The 24777-nt window shown below is 35.3% G+C and overlaps 1 protein-coding gene across 2 annotated transcripts; it reads left to right on the top strand.

The window, feature by feature from the left end:
* Nucleotides 1–47: 47 nt before the first annotated feature.
* LOC117009577 (pre-B-cell leukemia transcription factor 4-like) lies at nucleotides 48–23975 on the top strand. Of its 2 annotated transcripts, none has more exons than XM_033083830.2 (10): nucleotides 48–351; nucleotides 4597–4670; nucleotides 6578–6930; nucleotides 8352–8462; nucleotides 8833–8912; nucleotides 16815–16950; nucleotides 19300–19453; nucleotides 21271–21362; nucleotides 22325–22393; nucleotides 23177–23975. In XM_033083830.2, exons 1-10 carry the CDS (start codon nucleotides 143–145, stop codon nucleotides 23267–23269), a joined length of 1371 nt encoding a protein of 456 aa, XP_032939721.1. In that variant the 5' UTR covers nucleotides 48–142; the 3' UTR covers nucleotides 23270–23975. The 2 variants fall into 2 exon arrangements, with proteins under 2 accessions (XP_032939721.1, XP_032939722.1); XM_033083831.2 differs by having other exon boundaries at nucleotides 8352–8477; nucleotides 8848–8912.
* The last annotated feature ends 802 nt before the right edge of the window (nucleotides 23976–24777 follow it).

Below are 24777 nucleotides of genomic sequence, written 5' to 3'. Positions count from 1 at the left end.
ATCTGGGCGTGACCACAACGGCGGCAGCGCGGGGGGGGCCGGGGGGGGTCGCTGTCTGGCCGCGGGTCCTGTGGCGCTCTGTCGCGATTTGTCGCGCCCTGTCGCGCTCTGTCGCGTCAGGCCCGCGCCTCCAGGCCCGCCCATGGAGGCCGCGCCGCGGTTGATGCCCGGGGTGGGCCTGCCGGGGTCTCTTCCGCCAGCACCTCCCCCCGCTGCTGCCACCAGCGGGGACCCGCCACCCTCAGGGCCACCCTCGGGGCCACCAGCGGGGCCACCGCAGCACGACACCGGCGATGTCCTGCAGCAGATCATGGCCATCACCGACCAGAGCTTGGATGAGGCCCAGGCCAGGTACGGGCAGGGGACAGCGGCCACGGGGAGCGGGGACAGCGGGACCGCCGTGACTCAGCGCGGGGACAGCGCGGGGACAGCGCGGGGACACCGAGGGGACACCATGGGGACACTGAGGGGACACCGACAGGGCTTTGATGGGGGAACTTCCCCGCTATTCCCGGCTTTTCCCGCTTCTCACCGAGCGTTCCCCGCCTGCTGCCCGGTCTGGGGACAATTCCCGGGGATTCTGCCCCATTCCCGATGTTTTTTGCCCCATTCTTGGTCTTTTTGCCCCATTCCCAGTGAGGTTTTCCCTCATTCCCGATGTTTTTTGCCCCATTCCCGATGTTTTTTGCCCCATTCCCAATGGGTTTTGCCCCATTCCCGATGTTTTTTGCCCCATTCCCGATGTTTTTTACCCCATTCCCAATGGGTTTTGCCCCATTCCCGATGTTTTTTGCCCCATTCCCAGCAGTTTTTGCCCCATGCCCGGTGGTTTTGCCCCATTCCCAGGGGATTTTCCCTCATTCCCGGTGGGTTTTGCCCCATTCCCAAGGAGTTTTCCCTAATTCCCGGTGGTTTTGCCCCATTCCTGGTGGTTTTCCCTCATTCCCAATGTTTTTTGCCCCATTCCCAATGTTTTTTGCCCCATTCCCAGTTGGATTTTCCCTTATTCCCAGCGGTTTTGCCCCATTCCCGATGCTTTTTCCTTTATTCCCAGTGGGTTTTTCCCCCATTCTCAGTAGGTTTTGCCCCATTCCCAATATTTTTTGCCCCATTCCCAGTGGGTTTTGCCCCATTCCCAATATTTTTTGCCCCACTCCAAGGGAGTTTTCCTTCATTCCCAGTGGTTTTGCCCCATTTCTGGTGGTTTTTACCCCATTCCCGATTTTTTTTGCCTCATTCTTGGTGGTTTTTGCCCCATTCCCAGTGTTTTTTTCCCCTGAATTCCAGTGTGTTTTGCGCCACTCCCAGTGTTTTTACCCCATTCCCATCAGTTTTACCCTATCCCCAGAAGTTTTGCCCCATTCCTGGTGGTTTTTGCCCCATTCCCGATTTTTTTTTCCCCATTCCTGGTGAATTTTTCCTATTCTCAATAGTTTTGCCCTATTCCTGGCAAGTTTTCCCCATTCCCAGCAGGATTTTCCACATTCCCAATGAATTTTTCCCAATTCCCAAGGTTTTTTCCTCAGTTCCCAGCAAGTTTTTCCCATTCCCAGAGATTTTTTCCCCATTCCCAGCAGGTTTTGCCCCATTCCCTGTGGGATTTTCCCCATTCCCAGTGATTTTTGCCCCATTTCCAGTGATTTTTGCCCCATTCCCATTGATTTTTGCCCCATTCCCAGTGATTTTTGCCCCATTCCCAGTGATTTTTGCCCCATTCACAGTGATTTTTGTCCCATTCCCAGCAGTTTTGCCCCATTCCCGAGGGTGTCAGGCAGGACAGAATTGCTGGGAATGGGAAAAAAACCCAGGAATGTTGGAAAAACCCCAGTAATGGGATGAAAAATCATTGGGAATGGGGGAAAAAAAATCCAGGAATATGAAAAACCCACTGGGAATTGGGAAAACCCCACTGGGAATATGGGAAAACTCACTGGGAATGGAGAAAACCCTAAAGGAAAGAGGAAAATCTGACTGGGAATGGGGCAAAACTGATGGAAAAAAACGGGAATGGAAAAAAAAACCACTGGAAATGGGAAATAAACATTGGGAATGAGGGAAAAATTGCTTGGAATGGAGGAAAAATCTCTGGGAATGGGAAAAAACCCAGCTGGAATGGGGGAAAACCTGCTGGGAATGGGGAAAAAAATCACTGGAAATAGGGGAAAAAATACTGGGAATGGAAAAAAATCCCACTGGGAATGAGGAAAATCCCTCGGGAATTGGGAAAAAAAACTCAGGAATGGGGGAAAAAACCTCAGGAATGGGAAAACTGGAGCTGGAATTTTGGCCAGGAGAGATTGGGACCCCCCAGTCTGGGATAATTTGGAATAAATTCTCCAGGAATTCCTGAATTTTAGGGAAAAGCAGCGCTGGGAATGAGCAGAATTCCAGGAATTTTGGAATTTGAATGAATTCTTTAATTAACTGCGGGTAATTAAAGCCTCATTAGCTGGTGCTCCGGGAGGGAAATGCCTCAAATGACACAAAAATGGGGATTTTCTTTTTTGGGTTATTTTCAGCGGTTTTTGGGGAGCTGGGAGGGGCTGATAAAAGTCTCCGTTTTTTCCTTATCTCACCCCAAAATTTGGTCCCTTTTGGGTGTGAATTCCAGCTGTTTCCATGGATTATTCGGAATTTCAAGAAGAGTTTTCCATCCAAACCCTCAAAATTTAGGGTTAAACTCATTTTTTGGGTTGTTTTTTGAGGTGGAATTGTCAATTTTGCAAAAAAAATTAAAATTTTTTTTGCCCTTTCCCGGCGTTGTTTTGGGCATTCCTCACCTGCGGCTCCTGTAGGGATTCCGTAAATGTGGATTTTATGGAATACTGAGGAAAAATTTGGGATATTCAGAATAATTTTGAGTTTTCCGGGAGTTTTAATTCCCAGAAATTGAGGAATGAGCTTTTTTTAACCCAAATTCCTTCAGTATTAACCCAAACCCGCCGCTCTCCCTCCCAATTTTCCAGAATTTTTTTCCTGGAAAAATCCACTTGGCCGCGAAGTTTGTTTCAATTCAGGCTTTTACACCAATTAATTAGGGATTAATTAATATTTTTAAAATTAAAAATACAAATTTCAGAGGTTTTCCAGACCTTTTTAAACTCCCAAAATTGCGAATTTTAAAAATCCGAGCTCAGGGCGGGAAGCGCCGAAAGGAGCCGGCAGGGGAGGAGCCGCGCGGGGTTTAATTAATTAATAATTAATCATTCATTAATTATTATTACCTTAATTAACCAGAGCTGCTTTCGGGGACCTAAATCGAAGGTTTTAGCCCCAAAATGGGGGGGTTTGGGTGAATTTTTTCCCTCACGTTTTCGGTTTTTTTGAGGACAATGGGATCGGAGCGGCCTTTGTTCTCCCGCCGCGGCTCCGGGTTTTTTTCTTTTTTTTCCCCCTTTTTTTCTTTTTTCTTTTTTTTTTTTTTTCTTTTTCCTGCTAGAAATTCCCGCAGTTTTTTTGTGTTTTTTTTTTTTAGGGCAAAATTCCGAATTTTTTGAGGGGCCAAAAACCCGCGAGGTTCTGAGGGGGGAAAATCCCGGGATTTGGGGGCGTGGCTGAGGGCGGGAAAATCGGGATTTTAAATAATTAAAAATTAAAAATTAAATTAAAAATTTAAATTAAAATTTGATTTTTTAATGGATTTTTTGAGGGGGGAAAAAGGGCTAAAAACCAGCAAAAAAGTGGAATTTAAGGGGGATTCTGCACGGGATTTTTCCTAGTGGTATTTGGGCCCAAAACTGGGGAATTTTGGGAATATATATATTTTAAAATCCAGGAAATTCATCTTTAAATTGATTTTTCTGAGGTAAAAAAGGGTTCAAAATAAGAAAAAAAAAAAGATATTTTGAGGTGGATTTTCTCCCATTTTTTGTGGAATTTAGCCCCAAAATTGCAGAAAAATTGGGAATTATTTTGGGATAATCCACAACTCTGCCTCACCTGGGAGAGGTTTTGGGGTCAGAAAAACTGAAATTCCCTGGATTTTTTTGGATTTTGGGAGAGAAAAGCTGAAATTCTTTGGATTTTAGGATGGAATTTGTGGTTTTGGTTGGATTCAAATTGTTATTCCTGGAAAAAAATGGGGGGGAAAATCTGGGAAAGTCTCAGGAAAAAAAAAGAGAAAGCTTAAAAAAAAAAAAAAGATAAATTCTGGTGGGAATTTGTTGGTTCCACAAGTGAGGAAATTCCTGGATTTTTTTGGGGATGTTTTGCCTCAAAAATGAGATTTTTTTTTCTCTTAAAAATGAGATTTTTTTCTCCCTAAACTTTCATATCCTTATTTTTATTTCCATTTGTAATTTTTACATCCCTTAAAAATCGAATTCCATGGAAGAAACAACTCTTGGTGGTGCTTCCAGCTCCCAAATTTTCCAAAATTCCCCCAAATTTGGCATTTTGGCCATTTCCACCCTATTTTCCTTCCGAGAAAAATGAGATTAAACCCCCCAAAAAAAACCCCAAATTCCCATTTTCCCCCAGATTTTCCCATTTTTTCCAGGATTTTCCTTACTCACCTGTTCTTCCAACAGTGTGTGACCCAAATTTGGGATTTTTTCCATGGATTTTGGGGCAGATTTTTCCTTTTTTTTATTGCAGGAAACACGCCCTGAACTGCCACAGGATGAAGCCGGCACTGTTCAGTGTCCTCTGTGAAATCAAGGAAAAAACAGGTCTGGATTTCTCCTTTTTATTCCCATTTTTCCCTCAAATCTCACTTTTCTCCTAGATTTCCCCCTCCTTTCCACTTTATCCCAATTTTCCTTCATGGATTCTCCATTTAAATTTTTTTTTTATTGAAATTTTTTAGGCTGAAATTTGAATTTTTGCCCATTTTCCCTTGTTTTTCCCGTTTTCCTAATTTTTCCCATTTTTTTTCATTTCTCTCACCAGTGTTTAACATCCACCTGAAACAAATCCCAAATTCCTTCTCAGAACAACAAATCCTCCATTTTTTTTGCCCACCCATTTCTTCCCAATTTTTTCCCATTTTTTTGCCTGTTTTTGCCCGTTATTTCCCGTTTTTCCCCATTTTTCTCCATTTTTGCCCATTTTCCCCTTTTTTTTTCCTGTTTTTTTTTCCATTCTCCCCCATCATCTCCTGCTTTTTTTCCCCTTTCCCCCCGTTTTTCTCTTTTTTCCCCGTTTTCACCATTTTCTCCCTGTTTCCCTCATGTTTTCTCCAATTTTTCCCCTATTTGACCCCATTTTTCCCCATTTTTTTCCCCATTTTTTCCCATTTCCCCCTGGATTTTTCCCATTTTTCCCCATTTTTTCTCATTTTTTCCCATTTTCCCCCCATTTCTCCCCATTTCCCCCCATTTTTCCCCATTTTCCCCCCATTTTTCCCCCATCTTTCCTGTTTTTTCCCCATTTCCCCCGTTTTTTTCCTATTTCCCCCCATTGTCCCCCGTTTCCCTCCATTTTTTTGCCCATTTTTCCCCTTTTTTTTGCCCATTTTTCCACTGTTTTCCCCCATTTTTTCCCCATTTCCCCCATTTTTTCCTGGTTTTTTGGCCATTTTTCCCTGTTTCTCTCCATTTTTTTTGGCCCTTTTTCCCCATTATCCCCCTGGATTTTTTCCCATTTTCCCCCATTTCCCCCATTTTCCCTGTTTTTTTTTGCCCATTTTCCCCCATTTTTTTCCCATTTCTCCCCATTTTCCCCCATATTTTCCTGTTTTTTTTCCTGTTTCCCCTCATTTTTCCCCATTTTCTCCCCGTTTCCCCCCATTTTCCCCCATCTCCCCCCATTTTTTGCCCATTTTTTCCCCGTTTTCCCCCATTTTTTCCCATTTTCCCCATTTTTTTTGCCATTTTCCCCGTTTTTTCCAGTTTTCCCCCATTTTCCCCCCATTTTTGCCCCATTTTTTCCCTTTTTCCCCATTTTTTCCCATTTTTCCCCATATTTTTGGCCATTTTTCCCCCATTTCCCCCCCATTTCCCCTAGTTTTTCCCCCATTTTTTCCCATTTCCCCCCATTTTTTCCCCATTTTTTTTCCATTTTTCCTGCTTTCCCCCGTTTTTGCCCCCATTTTCCCCCATTTCCCCCCCATTTCCCCAGTTTTTCCCCCATTTCCCCCATTTTTCCCCATTTCCCTGTTTCTTTGCCCATTCCCCCCCTTTCCCCCATTTCCCCCCATTTTTTCCCCATTTTTCCCCATTTTTCCCCATTTTTTCCTGTTGTTTATCCCCATTTTCCCCATTTTTCCCCATTTCCCCCCCATTTTTCCCCATTTTTCCCCATTTTTTCCCCCATTTCCCCGCCCATATTTTTCCCCATTTTTCCCATTTTTCCCCATTTTTCCCCATTTTTCCCCATTTTTTCCCCCATTTCCCCCCATTTTTTTCCCCATTTTCCCCATTTTTTCCTGTTGTTTATCCCCATTTTTCCCCATTTTTCCCCATTTTTCCCTATTTTTTCCTGTTGTTTATCCCCATTTTCCTCCATTTTCCCATTTCCCCCCATTTTTCCCCATTTCCCTCCCGTTTTCCCCCATTTTTCCCCCATTTTCCCCCATTTTTTCCCCCCATTTCCCCCATTTTTCCCATTTTCCCCTGACTCTCCCTCATTCCCCCAGCCCTCAGCGTGCGCAGCCCTCCCGACAACGACCCTCCGGACGCGCAGCTGCTGCGCCTGGACAACATGCTGCTGGCCGAGGGCGTGGCCGGCCCCGACCGCGCCGCCAGGCTCCGCCACAAATCCGGGAAACTTCCGGAAAACCCCGCGGAAATTTCCGGGAAAATGGCAGAAATTTCCGGGAAAATGGCGGAAACTTCCGGCAAAATGGCGGAAACTTCCGGGAAAATGGTGGAAAATTCTGGAAAAATCGGGGGGTGTCCCCACGATCACGGGATCGAGCACTCGGATTACCGAGCCAAGCTGGCGCAGATCCGGCAGATTTTCCACTCGGAGCTGGAGAAGTATGACCAGGTGATTTTCTAAAAAAAATTTAAAATTAAAAATTTGGGGATTTTTTTGGGGTGTTTTGGTGGGAATTTTGGGGTTTGTTGGAGGGGAATTGAGGGGAGAATTAAAGGGGTTAAAGGGAAAAATTGAAGGGAATTTTAAAAAAATAAAGGGAAAAGAAAAGAAAAGAGGAAAAAAAATAAAGGGAAAAAATGGGGATTAGAAAAAAAATAAAGGGAAAAAGAAGGGGATTTGAGGAAAAAATTTAAAAGGAAAAAGAAAGGGATTAAGGAAAAAAATAAAGGGAAAAAGAAGGGGATTCGAGAAAAAAATTAAAAGGATTTAAGGAAAAAAATTAAAGGGAATTAAAGGAAAAATTAAAGGGGATTAAAGGAAAAATCCGTGGGAAGTTAAGGGAAAAATAAAGGGAATTTAAGGAAAAAAATGGCAGGAAATTAATGGAAAAATCTGTGGGAATTTAAGGAAAATTCAAGGGGATCAAAGGAAAATTAAAGGAATTTAAAGGAAAAGTTCAAGGGGATCAAAGGAAAAATTAAAGGGATTTAAAGGAAAAGTTCAAGGGAATTAAAGGAAAAGTTAAAGGGAATGAAGGAAAAAATGGCAGGAAATTAAAGGAAAAATCCAAGGGAATTTAAGGAAAAGTTAAAGGGAATTAAGGGAAAAAATTAAAGGAAATTAAAGGAAAAATCAAAATAAATTCAAGGAAAAAATCAAAGAAATTGAGAAAAAAACCGAAGGAAATCATAAGAAAAATTTCTTGAAAGAAGTTTTTAAGAAAAAATCTTAGAAATCAAAATAAATTTTAATAAATCAAAGAGAATTTAAGGAAACATTCACAGAAATTAAAGAAAATCTAAAGAAAACTAAAGAGAATATCAAGGGACATGAAAGAAAAAAAATCAAAAGGCACTAATGGAAAAAATCCAAGGGAATTGAAGGAAAAAATTTATGGGAATTTGAGGAAAATCAAAAGGAATTTGAGGAAAAATCCACAGAAATTAAAAAAAATATAAATGGACATTAAATTAAAAAATCAAAGGGCAGTGCTGGAAAAATCCAAGGGAATTAAAGGAAAAAATTTAAGGGAATTTGAGGGAAAAATCCACAGAAATTAAAGAAAATATAAATGGACAATAAAAAAAAAAACAAAAGGCTTTAAAGGAAAACAACAAGGGAATTACAGAAAAAAAATCAAAGGAAATTTTAAAAAATCAAATAAATTCTAAAAAAATGAATTAAATTTTAAAAAACCCAAAGGCAATTCAAACTTTCCCCCTCATTTTAAGTCTACAATCCCATTTTTGCCGCCAATTTTTCCCTTTCCAATCCCATTTTCGAGCCATTTTTTTCCCCCACCACCCCAAAAAACCCTTTTCCACCCCATTTTCCCCCCCCTAAAATCCCGTTTTTTTGGGGCTCCCCAGGCGTGCAGCGAGTTCACCACGCACGTGCTGAACCTGCTGCGGGAGCAGAGCCGCACGCGGCCGATCGCGCCCAAGGAGATCGAGCGCATGGTGGGCGTCATCCACGGCAAGTTCAGCTCCATCCAGGTGCAGCTCAAGCAGAGCACCTGCGAGGCCGTCATGATCCTCAGGTCCAGGTTCCTCGATGCCAGGTGAGGGAATTTGGGGAAAAAAAAACAGATTTTTGGTGAAAAATACAGATTTTGGTGGAAAAATACGGATATTTTGGGTGGGCGTCATCCATTCTAAGTTCAGCTCAAGCAGAGCCTGAGCTCTGATCCTCAGGTCCAGGTTTTTGTTTTCAGGTGAGCAAATCTTGGGAAAAAATATGGATTTTTGGTGAAAAATATTGATATTTTTGGTGAAAAATATGGATTTTTGGTGAAAAATATGGATATTGTTGGGTGGGCGTCATCCATGGTTGTTGGATGACACATCCAAGTTCAGCTCCATCCAGGTGCAGCTCAAGCAGAGCACCTGCGAGGCCGTCATGATCCTCAGGTCCAGGTTCCTCGATGCCAGGTGAGGGAATCTGGGGAAAAAAACCCAGATTTTTGGTGAAAAATATTGTTTTTCTGTGAAAAATACGGATTTTTTGTGAAAAATACGGATTTTTTTGGTAGGCGTCATCTATGGTAAGTTCAGCTCAAGCAGAGCCCAAGCTCTGATCCTCAGCTCCAGGTTCCTTGACACCACATGAGCCAATTTTGGGAAAAAATACAGATTTTGGTGAAAAATATTGATATTTTTGGTGAATAATAGAGATATTTTGTGGAAAAATATGGATATTTTTGTGAAAAATACGGATTTTTTTTTGGTGGGCGTCATCCACGGTAAGTTCAGCTCAAGAAGAGCCCGAGCTCTGATCCTCAAGTCCAGGTTTTTGTTTCAGGTGAGCCAATTTGGGGAAAAAATACAAATTTTTGGGTAAAAAATATTGATACTTTTGGTGAAAAATATGGATATTTTTTGTGAAAATACGGATATTTTTCATTGGGCGTCATGCATGGTAAGTTCAGCTCAAGCAGAGCCCGAGCTCTGATCCTCAGCTCCAGGTTCCTTGACACCACATGAGCCAATTTTGGGAAAAAATACAGATTTTTGATGAAAAATATTGATATTTTTGGTGAATAACAGAGATGTTTTTGTGGAAAATATCAATATTTTGTGAAAAATACGGATTTTTTTTGGTGGGCGTCATCCATGGTAAGTTCAGCTCAAACAGAGCCCGAGCTCTGATCTTCAGCTCCAGGTTTTTGTTTCAGGTGAGCAAATCTTGGGAAAAAATATGGATTTTTGGTGGAAAATATGGATATTTTTGGTGAAAAAATACGGATTTTTGGTGGAAAATATGGATTTTTTTTTGGTGAGCGTCGTCCACGGTAAGTTCAGCTCAAGCAGAGCCCAAGCTCTGATCCTCAGCTCCAGGTTCCTTGACACCACATGAGCCAATTTTGGTGAAAAATACAGATTTTTTGATGAAAGTATTGATATTTTGGTGAAAAATATTGATTTTTTGTGAAAAATACAGATTTTTTTTTGGTGGGCGTCATCCATGGTAAGTTCATCTCAAGCAGAGCCCGAGCTCTGATCCTCAGGTCCAGGTTCCTTGACACCACATGAGCCAATTTTTGGGAAAAAATACAGATTTTTGGTGAAAAATATTGATATTTTTGTGAAAAATATGGATTTTTGGTGAAAAATACAGATATTTTTCGTGGGCATCATCCATTCTAAGTTTAACTCAAGCAGAGACCTGCGAGGCCGTTGTGATCTTCAGGTCCAGGTTCCTCAACACCAGGTGAGCCAATCTGGGGAAAAAATATGGATTTTAGTAAAAAATACTGATATTTTGGTGAAAAATATGGATTTTGGTGGAAAATACGGATATTTGGGTGGGCATCATCCATGTAAGTTCAGCTCAAGCAGAGCCCGAGATCTGATCCTCAGCTCCAGGTTTCCTTGACACCACATGATCCAATTTTGGGAAAAAATACAGATTTTTGGTGAAAAATATTGATATTTTGGTGAAAAATATGGATATTTCGTTGGGCGTCATCCATTCTAAGTTTAACTCAAGCAGAGATCTGCGAGGCCGTTGTGATCCTCAGGTCCAGGTTCCTCAACACCAGGTGACCAATTTGGGGAAAAAATATGGATTTTTGGTGGAAAATATTGATTTTTTGATGGAAAATATTAATTTTTGGTGGAAAATATGGATATTTTTGGTGAAAAATATGGATTTTTGGTGAAAAATATGGATATTGTTGGGTGGGCGTCATCCATGGGTTGGATGACACATCCAATTCAGCTCCATCCAGGTGCAGCTCAAGCAGAGCACCTGCGAGGCCGTCATGATCCTCAGGTCCGGTTCCTCGATGCCAGGTGAGGGAATCTGGGGAAAAAAAACGGGTTTTTGGTAAAAAATATGAATTTTTAATGAAGAATACGGATATTTTTTCGTTGGGCGTCATCCACGGTAAGTTCAGCTCAAGCAGAGCCCGAGCTCTGATCCTCAGTTCAGGTTCCTTGACACCACATGAGCCAATTTTGGGAAAAAATACGGATTTTTGATGAAATTGATATTTTTGTGGAAATATGGATATTTGTGAAAAATATTTATTTTTGGTGAAAAATATGGATTTTTGGTGAAAATACGGATATTTTTCGCTGGGCGTCATCCATTCTAAGTTAATTCAAGCAGAGACATGCGAGGCCGTCGTGATCCTCAGGTCCAGGTTCCTCAACACAGGTGAACCATTTGGGGAAAAAATGTGGATTTTTGGTGAAAAATATGATATTTTGGTGAAAAATACAGATTTTTGGTGGAAAATACGGATATTTTTCGTTGAGCGTCATCCATTTCAAAGTTTAACTCAAGCAGAGACATGCAAGGCCGTTGTGATCCTCAGGTCCAGGTTCCTCGATTCCAGGTGAGCCAATTTGGGGAAAAATATGGATTTTTGGTGAAAAATATTGATATTTTTGGGTGGGTGTCATCCATTTTAAGTTCAGCTCAAGCAGAGCCCGAGCTCTGATCCTCAGCTCCAGGTTTTTATTTTCAGGTGAGCAAATCTTGGGAAAAAATATGTGATTTTTGATGAAAATATTGATATTTTTGTGAAAAATATGGATTTTTGGTGAAAAATACGGATATTTTTCGTTGGGCGTCATCCACGGTAAGTTCAGCTCAAGCAGAGCCCAAGCTCTGATCCTCAGCTCCAGGTTCCTTGACACACATGAGCCAATTTTGGGAAAAATACAGATTTTTGATGAAAATATTGATATTTTGGTGAAAAATACGGATATTTTGGGTGGGCATCATCCATTCTAAGTTTAATTCAAGCAGAGACCTGCGATGGCCGTTGTGATCCTCAGGTCCAGGTTCCTCAATGCCAGTGACCAATTTGGCGAAAAAAAATGGATTTTTGGTGGAAAATATGGATTTTTTGGTGAAAATATGGATTTTTGGTGGAAAATATTGATATTTTTGGGTGGGTGTCATCCATTCTAAGTTCATCTCAAGCAGAGCCCAGCTCTGATCCTCAGCTCCAGGTTCCTTGACACCACATGAGCCATTTTGGGAAAAAATACAGATTTTTGGTGAAAAATATTGATATTTTTGGTGAAAAATAGAGATATTTTGTGGAAAATATGATATTTGTGAAAATACGGATTTTTTTGGTGGGCGTCATCCATGTAAGTTCAGCTCAAGCAGAGCCCAAGCTCTGATCCTCAGCTCCAGGTTTTTTGTTTTCAGGTGAGCAAATCTTGAGAAAAAAATGGATTTTTGGTAAAAATATGGATTTTTGGTGAAAAATACGGATATTTTTCATTGGCCGTCATCCATTCTAAGTTTAATTCAAGCAGAGACCTGCAAGGCCGTTGTGATCCTCAGGTTCAGGTTCCTCGATGCCAGGTGAGCAATTTGGGTAAAAAAAATGGATTTTTGGTGAAAAATATGAATTTTTAATGAAGAATACGGATATTTTTCGGGGCGTCATCCATGGTAAGTTCAGCTCAAGCAGAGCCCAAGCTCTGATCCTCAGCTCCAGGTTCCTTGACACCACATGAGCCAATTTTGGGAAAAATACAGATTTTTGGTGAAAAATATTGATATTTTTGGTGAATAATAGAGGTATTTTGTGAAAAATACGGATTTTTGGTGGAAAAATACGGATATTTTGGGTGAGCGTCATCCACGGTAAGTTCAGCTCAAGCAGAGCCCGAGCTCTGATCCTCAGCTCCAGGTTTTTGTTTTCAGGTGAGCAAATCTTGGGAAAAAATATGGATTTTTGGTGAAAAATATTGATATTTTTGGTGAAAAATATGGATTTTGGTGAAAAATATGGATATTGTGGGGTGGGCGTCATCCATGGTTGTTGGATGACACATCCAAGTTCAGCTCCATCCAGGTGCAGCTCAAGCAGAGCACCTGCGAGGCCGTCATGATCCTCAGGTCCAGGTTTCCTCGATGCCAGGTGAGGAATTTGGGGAAAAAACCCAGATTTTTGGTGAAAAATATGATTTTCTGTGAAAAATACGGATTTTTTTGTGAAAAATACGGATTTTTTTTGGTGGGCGTCATCCACGGTAAGTTCAGCTCAAGCAGAGCCCAAGCTCTGATCCTCAGGTCCAGTTCCTCAACACCAGGTGTGAGCCAATTTGGGAAAAAATACAGATTTTTGATGAAATATTGATATTTTTGGTGAATAATAGAGATATTTTGTGGAAAATACGGATATTTTTGTGAAAATACGGATATTTTTGGTGGGCGTCATCCATTCTAAGCTCAACTCAAGCAGAGCCCGAGCTCTGATCCTCAGGTCCAGGTTTTTGTTTTCAGGTGAGCAAATTTTGGGAAAAAATACAAATTTTTGGTGGAAAATATGGATATTTTTGGTGAAAATACAGATTTTTGGTGGAAAATACGGATATTTTGGGTGGCGTCATCCATTCTAAGTTCAGCTCAAGCAGAGCCCAAGTTCTGATCCTCAGGTCCAGGTTCCTTGACACCACATGAGCCAATTTTGGGAAAAAATACAGATTTTTGGTGAAAATATTGATATTTTGGTGAAAAATGCGGATTTTTTGTGGAAAATATGGACATTTTTGGGTGGACGTCCTCCATTCTAAGTTTAATTCAAGCAGAGACTGCGAGGCCGTTGTGATCCTCAGATCCAGGTTCCTCAACAACAGGTGAGCCAATCTGGGGAAAAAATATGGATTTTTGGTGAAAAATATTGATATTTTGGTGAAAAATGGATTTTTGGTGGAAAATATGGATATTTTTGGGTGGGCGTCATCCATTCCAAGTTCAGCTCAAGCAGAGCCCGAGCTCTGATCCTCAGCCCCAGGTTTTGTTTTCAAGTGAGCAAATCTTGGGAAAAAATATGGATTTTGGTGAAAAATATGGATATTTTTGGTGAAAAATATGGATTTTTTGGTGGAAAATACGGATATTTTGGATGGGTGTCATCCATTCTGAGTTTAACTCAAGTAAAGACCTGCAAACCTGTTGTGATCCTCAGGTCCAGGTTCCTCGATGCCAGGTGAGCCAATTTGGGTAAAAAAATGGATTTTTGGTGAAAAATATGAATTTTTAATGAAGAATACGGATATTTTTCGTTGGGCGTCATGCATGGTAAGTTCAGCTCAAGCAGAGCCCGAGCTCTGATCCTCAGCTCCAGGTTCCTTGACACCACATGAGCCAATTTTGGGAAAAAATACAGATTTTTGGTGAAAAATTGATATTTTTTGGTGGAAAAATATTGATTTTTTGTGGAAAATACGGATATTTTGGGTGGGCGTCATCCACGGTAAGTTTCAGCTCAAGCAGAGCCCGAGCTCTGATCCTCAGGTCCAGGTTTTTGTTTTCAGGTGAGCAAATCTTGGGAAAAAAATACGGATTTTTGGTGAAAAATATTGATATTTTTGGTGAAAATATGGATTTTTGGTGAAAAATACGGATATTTTTGGGTGGGCATCATCCACGGTAAGTTCAGCTCAACCAGAGCCCAAGCTCTGATCCTCAGGTCCAGGTTCCTTGACACCACATGAGCCAATTTGGGGAAAAAATACAGATTTTTGGTGAAAAATATTGATATTTTGGTGAAAAATACGGATTTTTTGTGAAAAATTCTGATATTTTGGTTGGAATGTGTGGTTTTTTGGTGGGAAAATACCCTTATTTTTGGTGTGGAAACGTGGGTTCTGATAGAAAAATATTAATAAAAATAAAATGTAAAATATAATTTAAAATATTAGTATATGTTATACATACTTTATAGGTATAAAAATATATAAATTATGTATACATAATGTTAATATTAAATATTATAACCCCACTGAATCCTAAATAATTTGGTTTCCCCCCATTTTTAGGCATAACAACACAATTTTAAAATTACTATTTTATCTAATATTATTTAATATATTTAATATATTTTAATACATTAAGAATTAATATTTCAACTCAAAATAATTTTATTTTTTCTCCATTTTTAGGCGCACCAACACCATTTAAAAATCAATGTTTTATATAACATTGATTAATATATTTAATATATTTTAATACATTTATATTAATATTTTTAACCCCAAATAATTTGATTTTTCCCCTATTTTAGGTGTAACAACACCATTTAAAAATTAGTATTTTTACTATTAATTTATATATTTAATATATTTTAATACATTAATATTTTTAACCCCAAATAATTTGCTTTTTCCCCCATATTTAGGTGTAACAACACAATTTAAAAATTACTATTTTAATCTAATATTAATATATTTAATATATGTTAATACATTAATATTTAATATTTTAACCCTAATATTCGATTTTTCCCCATTTTTAGGTGTAAACATCACAATTTAAAAATGACTATTTTACATAATATTAATTAATATATTTAATATATTTTAATACATTAACAATTAATATTTCAACTCAAAATAATTTTATTTTTTCTCCATTTTTAGGCGCACCAACACCATTTAAAAATCAATATTTTATATAACATTGATTAATATATTTAATATATTTTAATACATTTATATTTAATATTTTAACCCCAAATAATTTTATTTTTCCCCTATTTTTAGGTGTAACAACACCATTTTAAAATTACTTTTACATAATATTAATTAATATATTTACTGTATTTTGATGTGTTAATATTTAATATTTTAACCCTAAATAATTTGCTTTTTCCCCCATTTTTAGGCATAACAACACAATTTTAAAATTACTATTTTGTCTAGTATTATTTAATATATTTTAATATATTTTAATACGTTAATATTTAATATTTTAACCCCAAATAATTTGATTTTTTGACCATTTTTAGGTTGTAACAACACAATTTAAAAATTACTATTTTACATAGTATTTATTTAATATATTAACTATATTTTTAGGTGATAATATTTAATATTTTCACCCTAAATAATTTGATTTCCCCCCCCATTTTTAGGTGTAACAACACCATTAAAAATTAGTATTTTTAATATTAATTTTTATATTTAATATATTTTAATACATTAATATTTTAACCCCCAAATAATTTGCTTTTTCCCCCATATTTAGGTGTAACAACACAATTTTAAAATTACTATTTTATCTAATATTATTTAATATATTTAATATATGTTAATACATTAGTTTTTAATATTTTTAACCCCAAATAATTTGCTTTTTCCTCCATTTTTAGGTGTAACATCACAATTTAAAAATGACTATTTTACATAATATTAATTAATATATTAATATATTTTAATACATTAACAATTAATATTTTAACTCAAAATAATTTTATTTTTTCTCCATTTTTAGGCGCAGCAACACCATTTAAAATCAATGTTTTATATAACATTGATTAATATATTTAATCTATTTTAATACATTTATATTTAATATTTTAACCCCAAATAATTGATTTTTTGACCATTTTTAGGTGTAACAACACAATATAAAAATTACTATTTTGTATAATATTAATATATTTAGTAAATGTTAATACATTAATATTTAATATTTTAACCCCAAATAATTTGATTTTTTTCCCCGTTTTTAGGTGTAACAACACCATTTAAAAATTAGTATTTTCAATATTAATTTTTATATTTAATATGTTTCAATACATTAATATTTTAACCCCAAATAATTTGATTTTTGGACCATTTTTAGGTGTAACAACACCATTTAAAAATAGTATTTTGTATAATATTAATATATTTAATAAGTATTAATACATTAGTTTTTAATATTTTAACCCCTAATAATTTGATTTTTTTTTTCCATTTTTAGGCATAACAACACCATTTAAAAATTAGTATTTTCAATATTAATTTATATATTTAATATATTTTAGTACATTAATATTTTAACCCCAAATAATTTGATTTTTTCCCCGTTTTTAGGCGGAAACGGCGCAATTTCAGCAAGCAGGCCACCGAGGTGCTGAATGAATATTTTTATTCCCACCTGAGCAACCCCTACCCCAGCGAAGAGGCCAAAGAGGAGCTCGCCAAGAAAGGCGGCATCACCGTGTCCCAGGTGGGGCAAATTCCCCAAGTTTTGGGCAAATTTTTGTCCCCTTCAAAGAAAAAAAACTGGATTAAAAAAAAAAATTTTGAATTTTAGCAGTAATTTTTGGTATTTTTTGTATTTCTGGAATTGGAGGGATTGGTACTGGAATTATCGGTGAAATTTGGAAATTTTTGGAGAAATTATCAGTGGAATTCTAAAATTATCGGTGAAATTTGAAATTTCTGGAGATATTTTTAGTGAAATTCTAAAATTTTCAGTGAAATTTGGAAATTTTTGGAGAAATTATCAGCGGAATTTTTAAATTATCGGTGAAATTTGGAAATTTCTGGAGATATTTTCAGTGAAATTCTAAAATTTTCAGTGAACTTTGGAAATTCTCAATGAAATTTGGAATTTTTGACAGAAATTATCAGTGGAATTTTAAAATTATCAGTTAAATTTGGAAATTTCTGGAGATATTTTCAGTGAAATTCTCAATGAAATCTGGAAATTTCTGGAGAAAATTATCAGTGGAATTCTAAAATTATCAGTGAAATTTGGAAATTTCTGGAGATATTTTTAGTGAAATTCCTAAAATTATCGGTGAAATTTGGAAATTTCTGGAGAAATTATCAGTGGAATTTTTTAAATTATCAGTGAAATTTGGAAATTTCTGGAGAAATTATCAGCAGAATTTTTAAATTATCGGTGAAATTTGGAAATTTCTGGAGATATTTTCAATGGAATTCTAAAATTTTCAGTGAAATTTGGAAATTCTCAGTGAAATTTGGAAATTTCTGGAGAAATTCTCAGTGGAATTTTTAAAATTATCGGTGAAATTTGGAAATTTCTGGAGATATTATCAGTGAAATCCGAAAATTTTCAGTGAAATTTGGAAATTCTCAATGAAATTTGGAAATTTTGACAGACATTCTCAGTGGAATTTTAAAATTATCAGTTAAATTTGGAAATTTCTGGAGAAATTATCAGTGAAATTCTAAAATTTTCAGTGAAATTTGGAAATTTCTGGAGAAATTATCAGCAGAATTTTTAAATTATCAGTGAAATTTGGACATTTTTGGAGAGAAATTATCAGCGGAATTTTAAAATTATCGTGTGAAATTTGGAAATTTCTGGAGATATTATCAGTGAAATTCTAAAATTTTCAGTGAAATTTGGAAATTCTCAATGAAGTTTGGAAATTTCTGGAGAAATTATCAGCGGAATTTTAAAATTATCGGTGAAATTTGGAAATTTCTGGAGAAATTATCAGTGGAATTTTAAAATTATCGGTGAAATTTGGAAATTTCTGGAGATATTATCAGTGAAATTCTAAAATTTTCAGTGAAATTTGGAAATTTCTCAATGAAATTTGGAAATTTCTACCAGAAATTCTCTGTGGAATTTGTAGAAAACATCTCATTTTAACCCAAATATTCCAAATATTTGGGGAAAAAAGCTCGCTTTAACCCCAAAAAATTCCAAGTTTTGTTGAAAACATCTCATTTTAACCCAAGAAAATCCAAATATTTTGGGAAAAAAGCTTGTTTTGACCCCAAAATTCCAAATTTTGTTGAAAACACCTCATTTTAACCCCAAAAATTCCAAAATTTTGTAGAAAACAGCTCATTTTAACCCAAAAAATATTCCAAATATTGTGGAAAACATCTCATTTTAACCCAAGAAAATCCAAATATTTTGGAACAAAGCCTGGTTTTAACCCAAAATTTTTCAATTTTTGTGAGAAAACAGCTCATTTTTAACCTCCAAATTCTAAATTTTGTAGAAAACAGCTCGTTTCAACCCAAAAAACCTCCAATTTTATAGAAAACATCTCATTTTAACCCAAGAAAATCCAAATATTTTGGGAAAAAAAACTCGTTTTACCCAAAAAAATTCCAAATTTTGTTGAAAACAGCTCATTTTAACCCAAGAAAAATTCAAAATATTGTGGAAAACATCTCATTTTAACCCAAGAAAATCCAAATTTTGTGGAAAATGCTCATTTTAACCCAAAATAGTCCAAATTTTGTAGAAAACAGCTCATTTTAACCCAAAAAACCTCCAATTTTGTTGAAAACATCTCATTTTAACCCATGAAAATCCAAATATTTTGGGAAAAAAAACTCATTTTAACCCAAGAAAATTCCAAATATTGTGGAAAACATCTCATTTTAACCCAAAATATTCCAAATTTTGTGGAAAATGCTCATTTTAAACCCAAAATATTCCAAATTTTGTAGAAAACAGTTCATTTTAACCCCAAAAAATTCCAAATTTTGTCGAAAACACCCCATTTTAACCCCCCAAAACCTCCAAATTTTATATAAAATCCCATCCTGACTGGATTTTTCCTTTATTTTTGGCTTTTCCCAGGTTTCCAACTGGTTTGGGAACAAGCGGATCCGCTACAAGAAGAACATGGGCAAGTTCCAGGAGGAGGCGAACATCTACGCCGCCAGGAGCGCCGCCGACGCCGCGGCCCACCGCGGGAAATCAGCACGGCTCCGCCCCGGCACGCCCACTTCCGGTCAGCCAATCCCAATGAACCCAGGGGGAATTAACACCTGTGATTTCCTTTTTTTTCTGTTTATTTCTGTGTAATTTCATTTATTTATTTCAATTTATTACCTTTAATTTTCTTTCAGTGTCCTTTTATTTTCATTTATTTTGTTTATTTTATTTAATTTTTATTGCCTTTAATTTCCTTTGAGTGTCCTTTCATTTCCATTGATTTCCTTTATTTTATTTCAATTTAATTTCCTTTGAGTGTCCTTTCATTTCCATTGATTTCCTTTATTTTATTTCAATTTAATTTCCTTTGAGTGTCCTTTCATTTCCGTTGATTTCCTTTATTTATTTCAATTTAATTTCCTTTGAGTGTCCTTTTATTTTCATTTATTTTATTTCATTTTTATTTCCTTTAATTTCCTTTGAGTATCCTTTCATTTTCATTAATTTAATTAATTTCTTTCGTTTTTATTTCTTTAATTTCCTTTGAATGTTTTTAATTTTCATTTATTTCCGTTAATTTCCTTTGAATGTCATTTCATTTTTCATTTCTTTCATTTATTTTCTTTCATTTTTATTTCCTTTAATTTCCTTTGAGTGTCCTTTCATTTCCATTGATTTCATTAATTTTATTTAATTTTATCTCTTTAATTTCCTTTGAATGTGTTTTTTATTTTCATTTGTTTTATTTCTTTAATTTCCTTTGAATGTCCTTTATTTTCATTTATTTCATTTGGGTTTATTTAATTTTTATTTCTTTAATTTAATTTGAGCACCCTTTCATTTTCATTTATTTCATGTATTTTATTTCATTTTTATTTCTTTAATTTCCTTTGAGTGTTCTTTCATTTTCACTTATTTAATTTTGATTGATTTCATTTTTATTTCTTTAATTTTTAAAACATTTTTTAATTTTGGCTTATTTCATTTTATTTCCTTTGAGTGTCCTTTAATTTTCACTTATTTCATTTATTTCATTTCATTTTTGTTTCCTTTAATTGCCTTTGAGTGTCCTTTCATTTTCATTTATTTAATTTAATTTATTTAATTTTTATTTATTTAATTTAATTTATTTAATTTTTATTTCTTTAATTTCCTTTGAGTGTCCTTTCATTTTCATTTATTTCATTTTGGTTTATTTCATTTTTATTTCAATTTAATTTCCTTTGAATGTCCTTTCATTTCCACTGATTTAATTTATTAAATTAATTTTTATTTCCTTTAATTTCCTTTGAATGTCATTTCATTTTCGTTTCTTCATTTATTTTATTTCATTTTTATTTCCTTTAATTTTCTTGGAGTGTCCTTTCATTTCCATTTATTTCATTTGGTTTATTTCATTTTTATTTCTTTGATTTCCTTTGAATGTTTTTTTATTTTCATTCATTTAATTTTTGTTTATTTCCCTTTATTTCCTTTATATTTCATTTTATTTCCAATTATTTTATTTCCTTTCATTTCCTTTTTGAGGTCCTTTTAGTTCCATTTATTTCCATTTATTTGTTTTCATTTCCATTTATATCAATTTCCATTTATTTCCTTTTATTCCCTTTTTTATTCTGTTTTATTCCTTTTAAAATCCATTTTATTTTCTTTTAGTCTCTTTTTTATTCCCCTTTATTCCCTTTAAAAAATCCATTTTATTTCCTTTTATTCTCTCTTTCATTCTGTTTTACTTCCTTTTAAAATCCATTTTATTTCCTTTTATTCCAATTTTATTCCCCTTTTTATTCCATTTTTATCTCACTTGAAGAACCATTTTGGGTGGGTTTATTACTCCTAAAAATTCCTTTTTTAAATTTAATTTTTTGAGGTTATTTTAATTTTTTTTTCCAGTTTCCTCTGGGTCTTTTAAGATGACGAATTCAGGGGATTCCTTCCTCAACCTGCAGTCCTTGACTTCCTACCAGAGCCCTCCCAACGTTCAGGTCAGTGAGAAAAAGCAGAAAAAATGGGAAAAAAATCCCAAATTTCTGCCCTGAAGTCCAAAAGAATTCATTCATTCTGATGCTTATTTCAATTTTAATGGCTAATTAAAATTTTGTTATTGTTTAAATTTCTGGTTTTACTGAAAAGCTGAAATTCTCTCTGAAATTCCTGTTGGAATTAGGAATTAAATTCTTCATTAAATTCTCAAATTCTTTGTGAAATTCCAACTAAAATTCTAAAATTCTCACTGAAATTCCCACTGAAAATCTGAAATTCTTGCTGAAATTCCTGTTGGAATTCGGGGTGAAATTATAAAATAAATTCTTTAATTTTTAATGGAATTCCAGTTGAAATTCAAAAATTCTCACTGAAATTTCCACTGAAAATCTGAAATTCTTGCTGAAATTCCTGTTGGAATTAGAGATTAAATTCTTAAATAAATTCTTAGTGGAATTCCAGTTGAAATTCCAAAAATTCTCACTGAAATTCTGAGTGAAATTCTGAAATTCTCAGTAGACTTCTAAAATTATCTGCAAAATTCTCAGTGAAATTCCCACTGAAATTATCTTTAAAATTTTACCTGAAATTCCCACTAAAATTCAAAAATTCTCACTGAAATTTGCATTTAAATTCCCACCAAAATTCCTATTGAAATTCTTATTCTTAAATCCATAAATTCACTGCTCTTACTTGAAATTCCCACTGAAACTTTTATAATAAATTTATAAATTTATATAATTTTATATATAATTTTTATATAATTTATATATTATTTATATATTATTTACATGTAATTTACATATATTTTACATGTATATATTATAATAAATATATCAATTTTTAATAAATTTCAGTTCCTTCAATTATTTATTCCTGTGGAAACTCTGACTGAAAAATTTCCATTTCATAAATTTTTTAACCTTTTTCCTATCTTTTTTCCTCGTTTTTTTGTGGTTTTCAGATGGATTCCCTGCACCACGTCCTGCACCCCCTTGTGGGGAACCCTTTGTACTCCACGCAGCGCCTCGATGTGAGTTGGCATTTCTTTCCTAAAATAATGTTATTTTTCACATTTATTTCCATTTTTATTTCAATTTTTATTTTTTTAATTTTTTTTTTAATTTTCCCCAATATCGCCAAAGTTGGGATGGGGAAAAAGCTGGAAAAATGGAATTTAATCAATTTACTTTCAAATGTTTAAAGTATTCAATATTTTAAGTATTTTTAAAAATATATTTTATGTTCTAAATAACTAATATACATTAAATGCATTAAATAAAATATAGAAATTTAGATTGAAATGTGTAAATTACAAAAATATGCTTAATAATGTTTTATGTTATACATTAATAATATACATCAAATAAGTGTGCAGATTTATAGTATATTAATTTAGTATATAAAATGTGTATTATATGTTATGAATTATATTACATATACTATATATATTTGTTGTATGTGTTTATATATAGAATATATATAACATAGATAACGTGTAAAATACACGTAATATAAATATAATACGTCTATATTTATACTTATATTTGTATCTATAATTACATTATATTACTTATATTTATAGAAATTGTATTTCCTTTGTATTTCTATTAAATTATAAATATACAAATAGAGAAAAAGGTTTTTATGGGGATAACCACAGACTGTTCTACTTCCTTTTAAAACCACCATCATTCCAAACACGTGATTATTATTTAATAACAATAATATTGAATAATAACACTTAATTAGCATGTAATTTCTTGCAGTTTTAATTAATGAAATGTTAATTAATTGCATTTTAATGTCCCCACAGGCCAATGGCAGCTGGCAGGACGCCGCCACCCCCTCATCCATCACCTCCCCCGCCGGAGACCCGGGCAGCGTCAACTCCGACGCCTCCAATTAAAGATGTTTTGAGAGGAGAGAGGTCAATTATCATTAATTAATCAATTATTGACTCACAGTTAATTAATTACCTCAGAAGAAGCCAATAGATTGTGATGGCAGCGACACCTCTACCTCTCATCGCCCCGCCGGGACCTGAAATTATTTATAATAAACTTCATTTCGCCTCAGCAAATTCCGTTTTTTTAAGGGAAAAACCCCACGGATTTTACACTAAAAACCTGAAGAAGAAAAGGAAAAGTCTTGGCATTTATCTCCAGTTTTACAGCGGAAGAAAATGGATTTATTTTCGTTTCTGTCTGGTTTTTTACGCTGGGATTTCTGTTCTAGGTGAATAGTTCCAGTTAAAAATCCCCAATACTGTAATGGTTTGTTCTCTGTATTGTAATTTTGTATAGGGAATTCAGCTCTTTCTTAACTAATTTAGTTAATTAACGGGAATGTTGCTTTACCAAACTTCTCGCTGGGCGCCGCTCGCAGGTCGGACCTTGCACTGGTGTCATTCCAAGGGATTTCGCATCGGAAAATTCCACAGCTTTGCTTTTTCTGATGAAAAAGTGAAAAAAAAAATCTAAAAGGTAAACCCCAAATTTTCCACAGAACCGCCAAAACGCCGAATTTCCCCATGGGGATTTGTGCCATTCTGCTCACAGAGTCCGCCCCTTTCAGTTGAGATTTTATCAAAGAAAATAAACTTCCAAAGCCTTTTTTTTTTTTTTCTTAAATTTTTATTCACACTTTATTCTGATTTTTTTTTCTCTCAGGTTTGGGCTCAGCGGGAGGTTTGTGAGGGGGTGGGAAAATGGAGGGAAGATCATGAGGGGTGGGAAAATGGAGGGAAGATCGTGAGGGGTGAGAAAATGGAGGGAAGATCATGAGGGGTGAGAAAAGGGCGGGAAGATCATGAGGGGTGGGAAAAGGGCAGGAAAATCATGAGGATGGGAAAAAGGGCAGGAAAATCATGAGGGGTGGGAAAAGGGCGGGAAGAACGTGAGGGGCAGCAAAAGTGCACAAATGGTGTGAGGGGAAGGTACTGAGACATAACGGGAACGACGTGAGGGACACAAAAGGTGGGAAGAGGGTGAGGGCAAGCTGCCAAGAGCATGAGGGAATGCTTTTTAAAATATGTTTTACAACATATTAACTTGTTGCATATTTGTAGTTTTTTATGTGTAGTCAAATTTTTCTGGGGAACTGTTTAGCATGGCCGCTCCTTGGGTCTGCCTTTTTAGAGCATGTGTGTTTTGTAGCTTGTGGTTTTAATTTTTTTTTATTACTTTTTAATTTGGGTGGTGGTTTGGGCTTTTTGCAGCCGGTGAGTGTTGATAATTGTTGTGTTAGCGGTAAGGTTTTTATTACACGTTTATGGGCTGTTTTTTTAACTAAGCGTGTAGTTTAAGCATATATTATTTTTAAAAACCTTATGTTTAACTTTTGCTATTAGAAAAAAAAACTTATATTCATATAAAAAAGCTATTTTAACATTATACATGTAGCATTTATCCCAAT

The sequence above is a fragment of the Catharus ustulatus genome, chromosome 33 (genome assembly GCF_009819885.2).
Source record: "Catharus ustulatus isolate bCatUst1 chromosome 33, bCatUst1.pri.v2, whole genome shotgun sequence".
In the NCBI taxonomy this organism is placed as follows: domain Eukaryota; kingdom Metazoa; phylum Chordata; class Aves; order Passeriformes; family Turdidae; genus Catharus; species Catharus ustulatus.
Note: the sequence above shows the minus strand (reverse complement) of the source record. Positions and strands in the feature narration are given on the sequence as shown.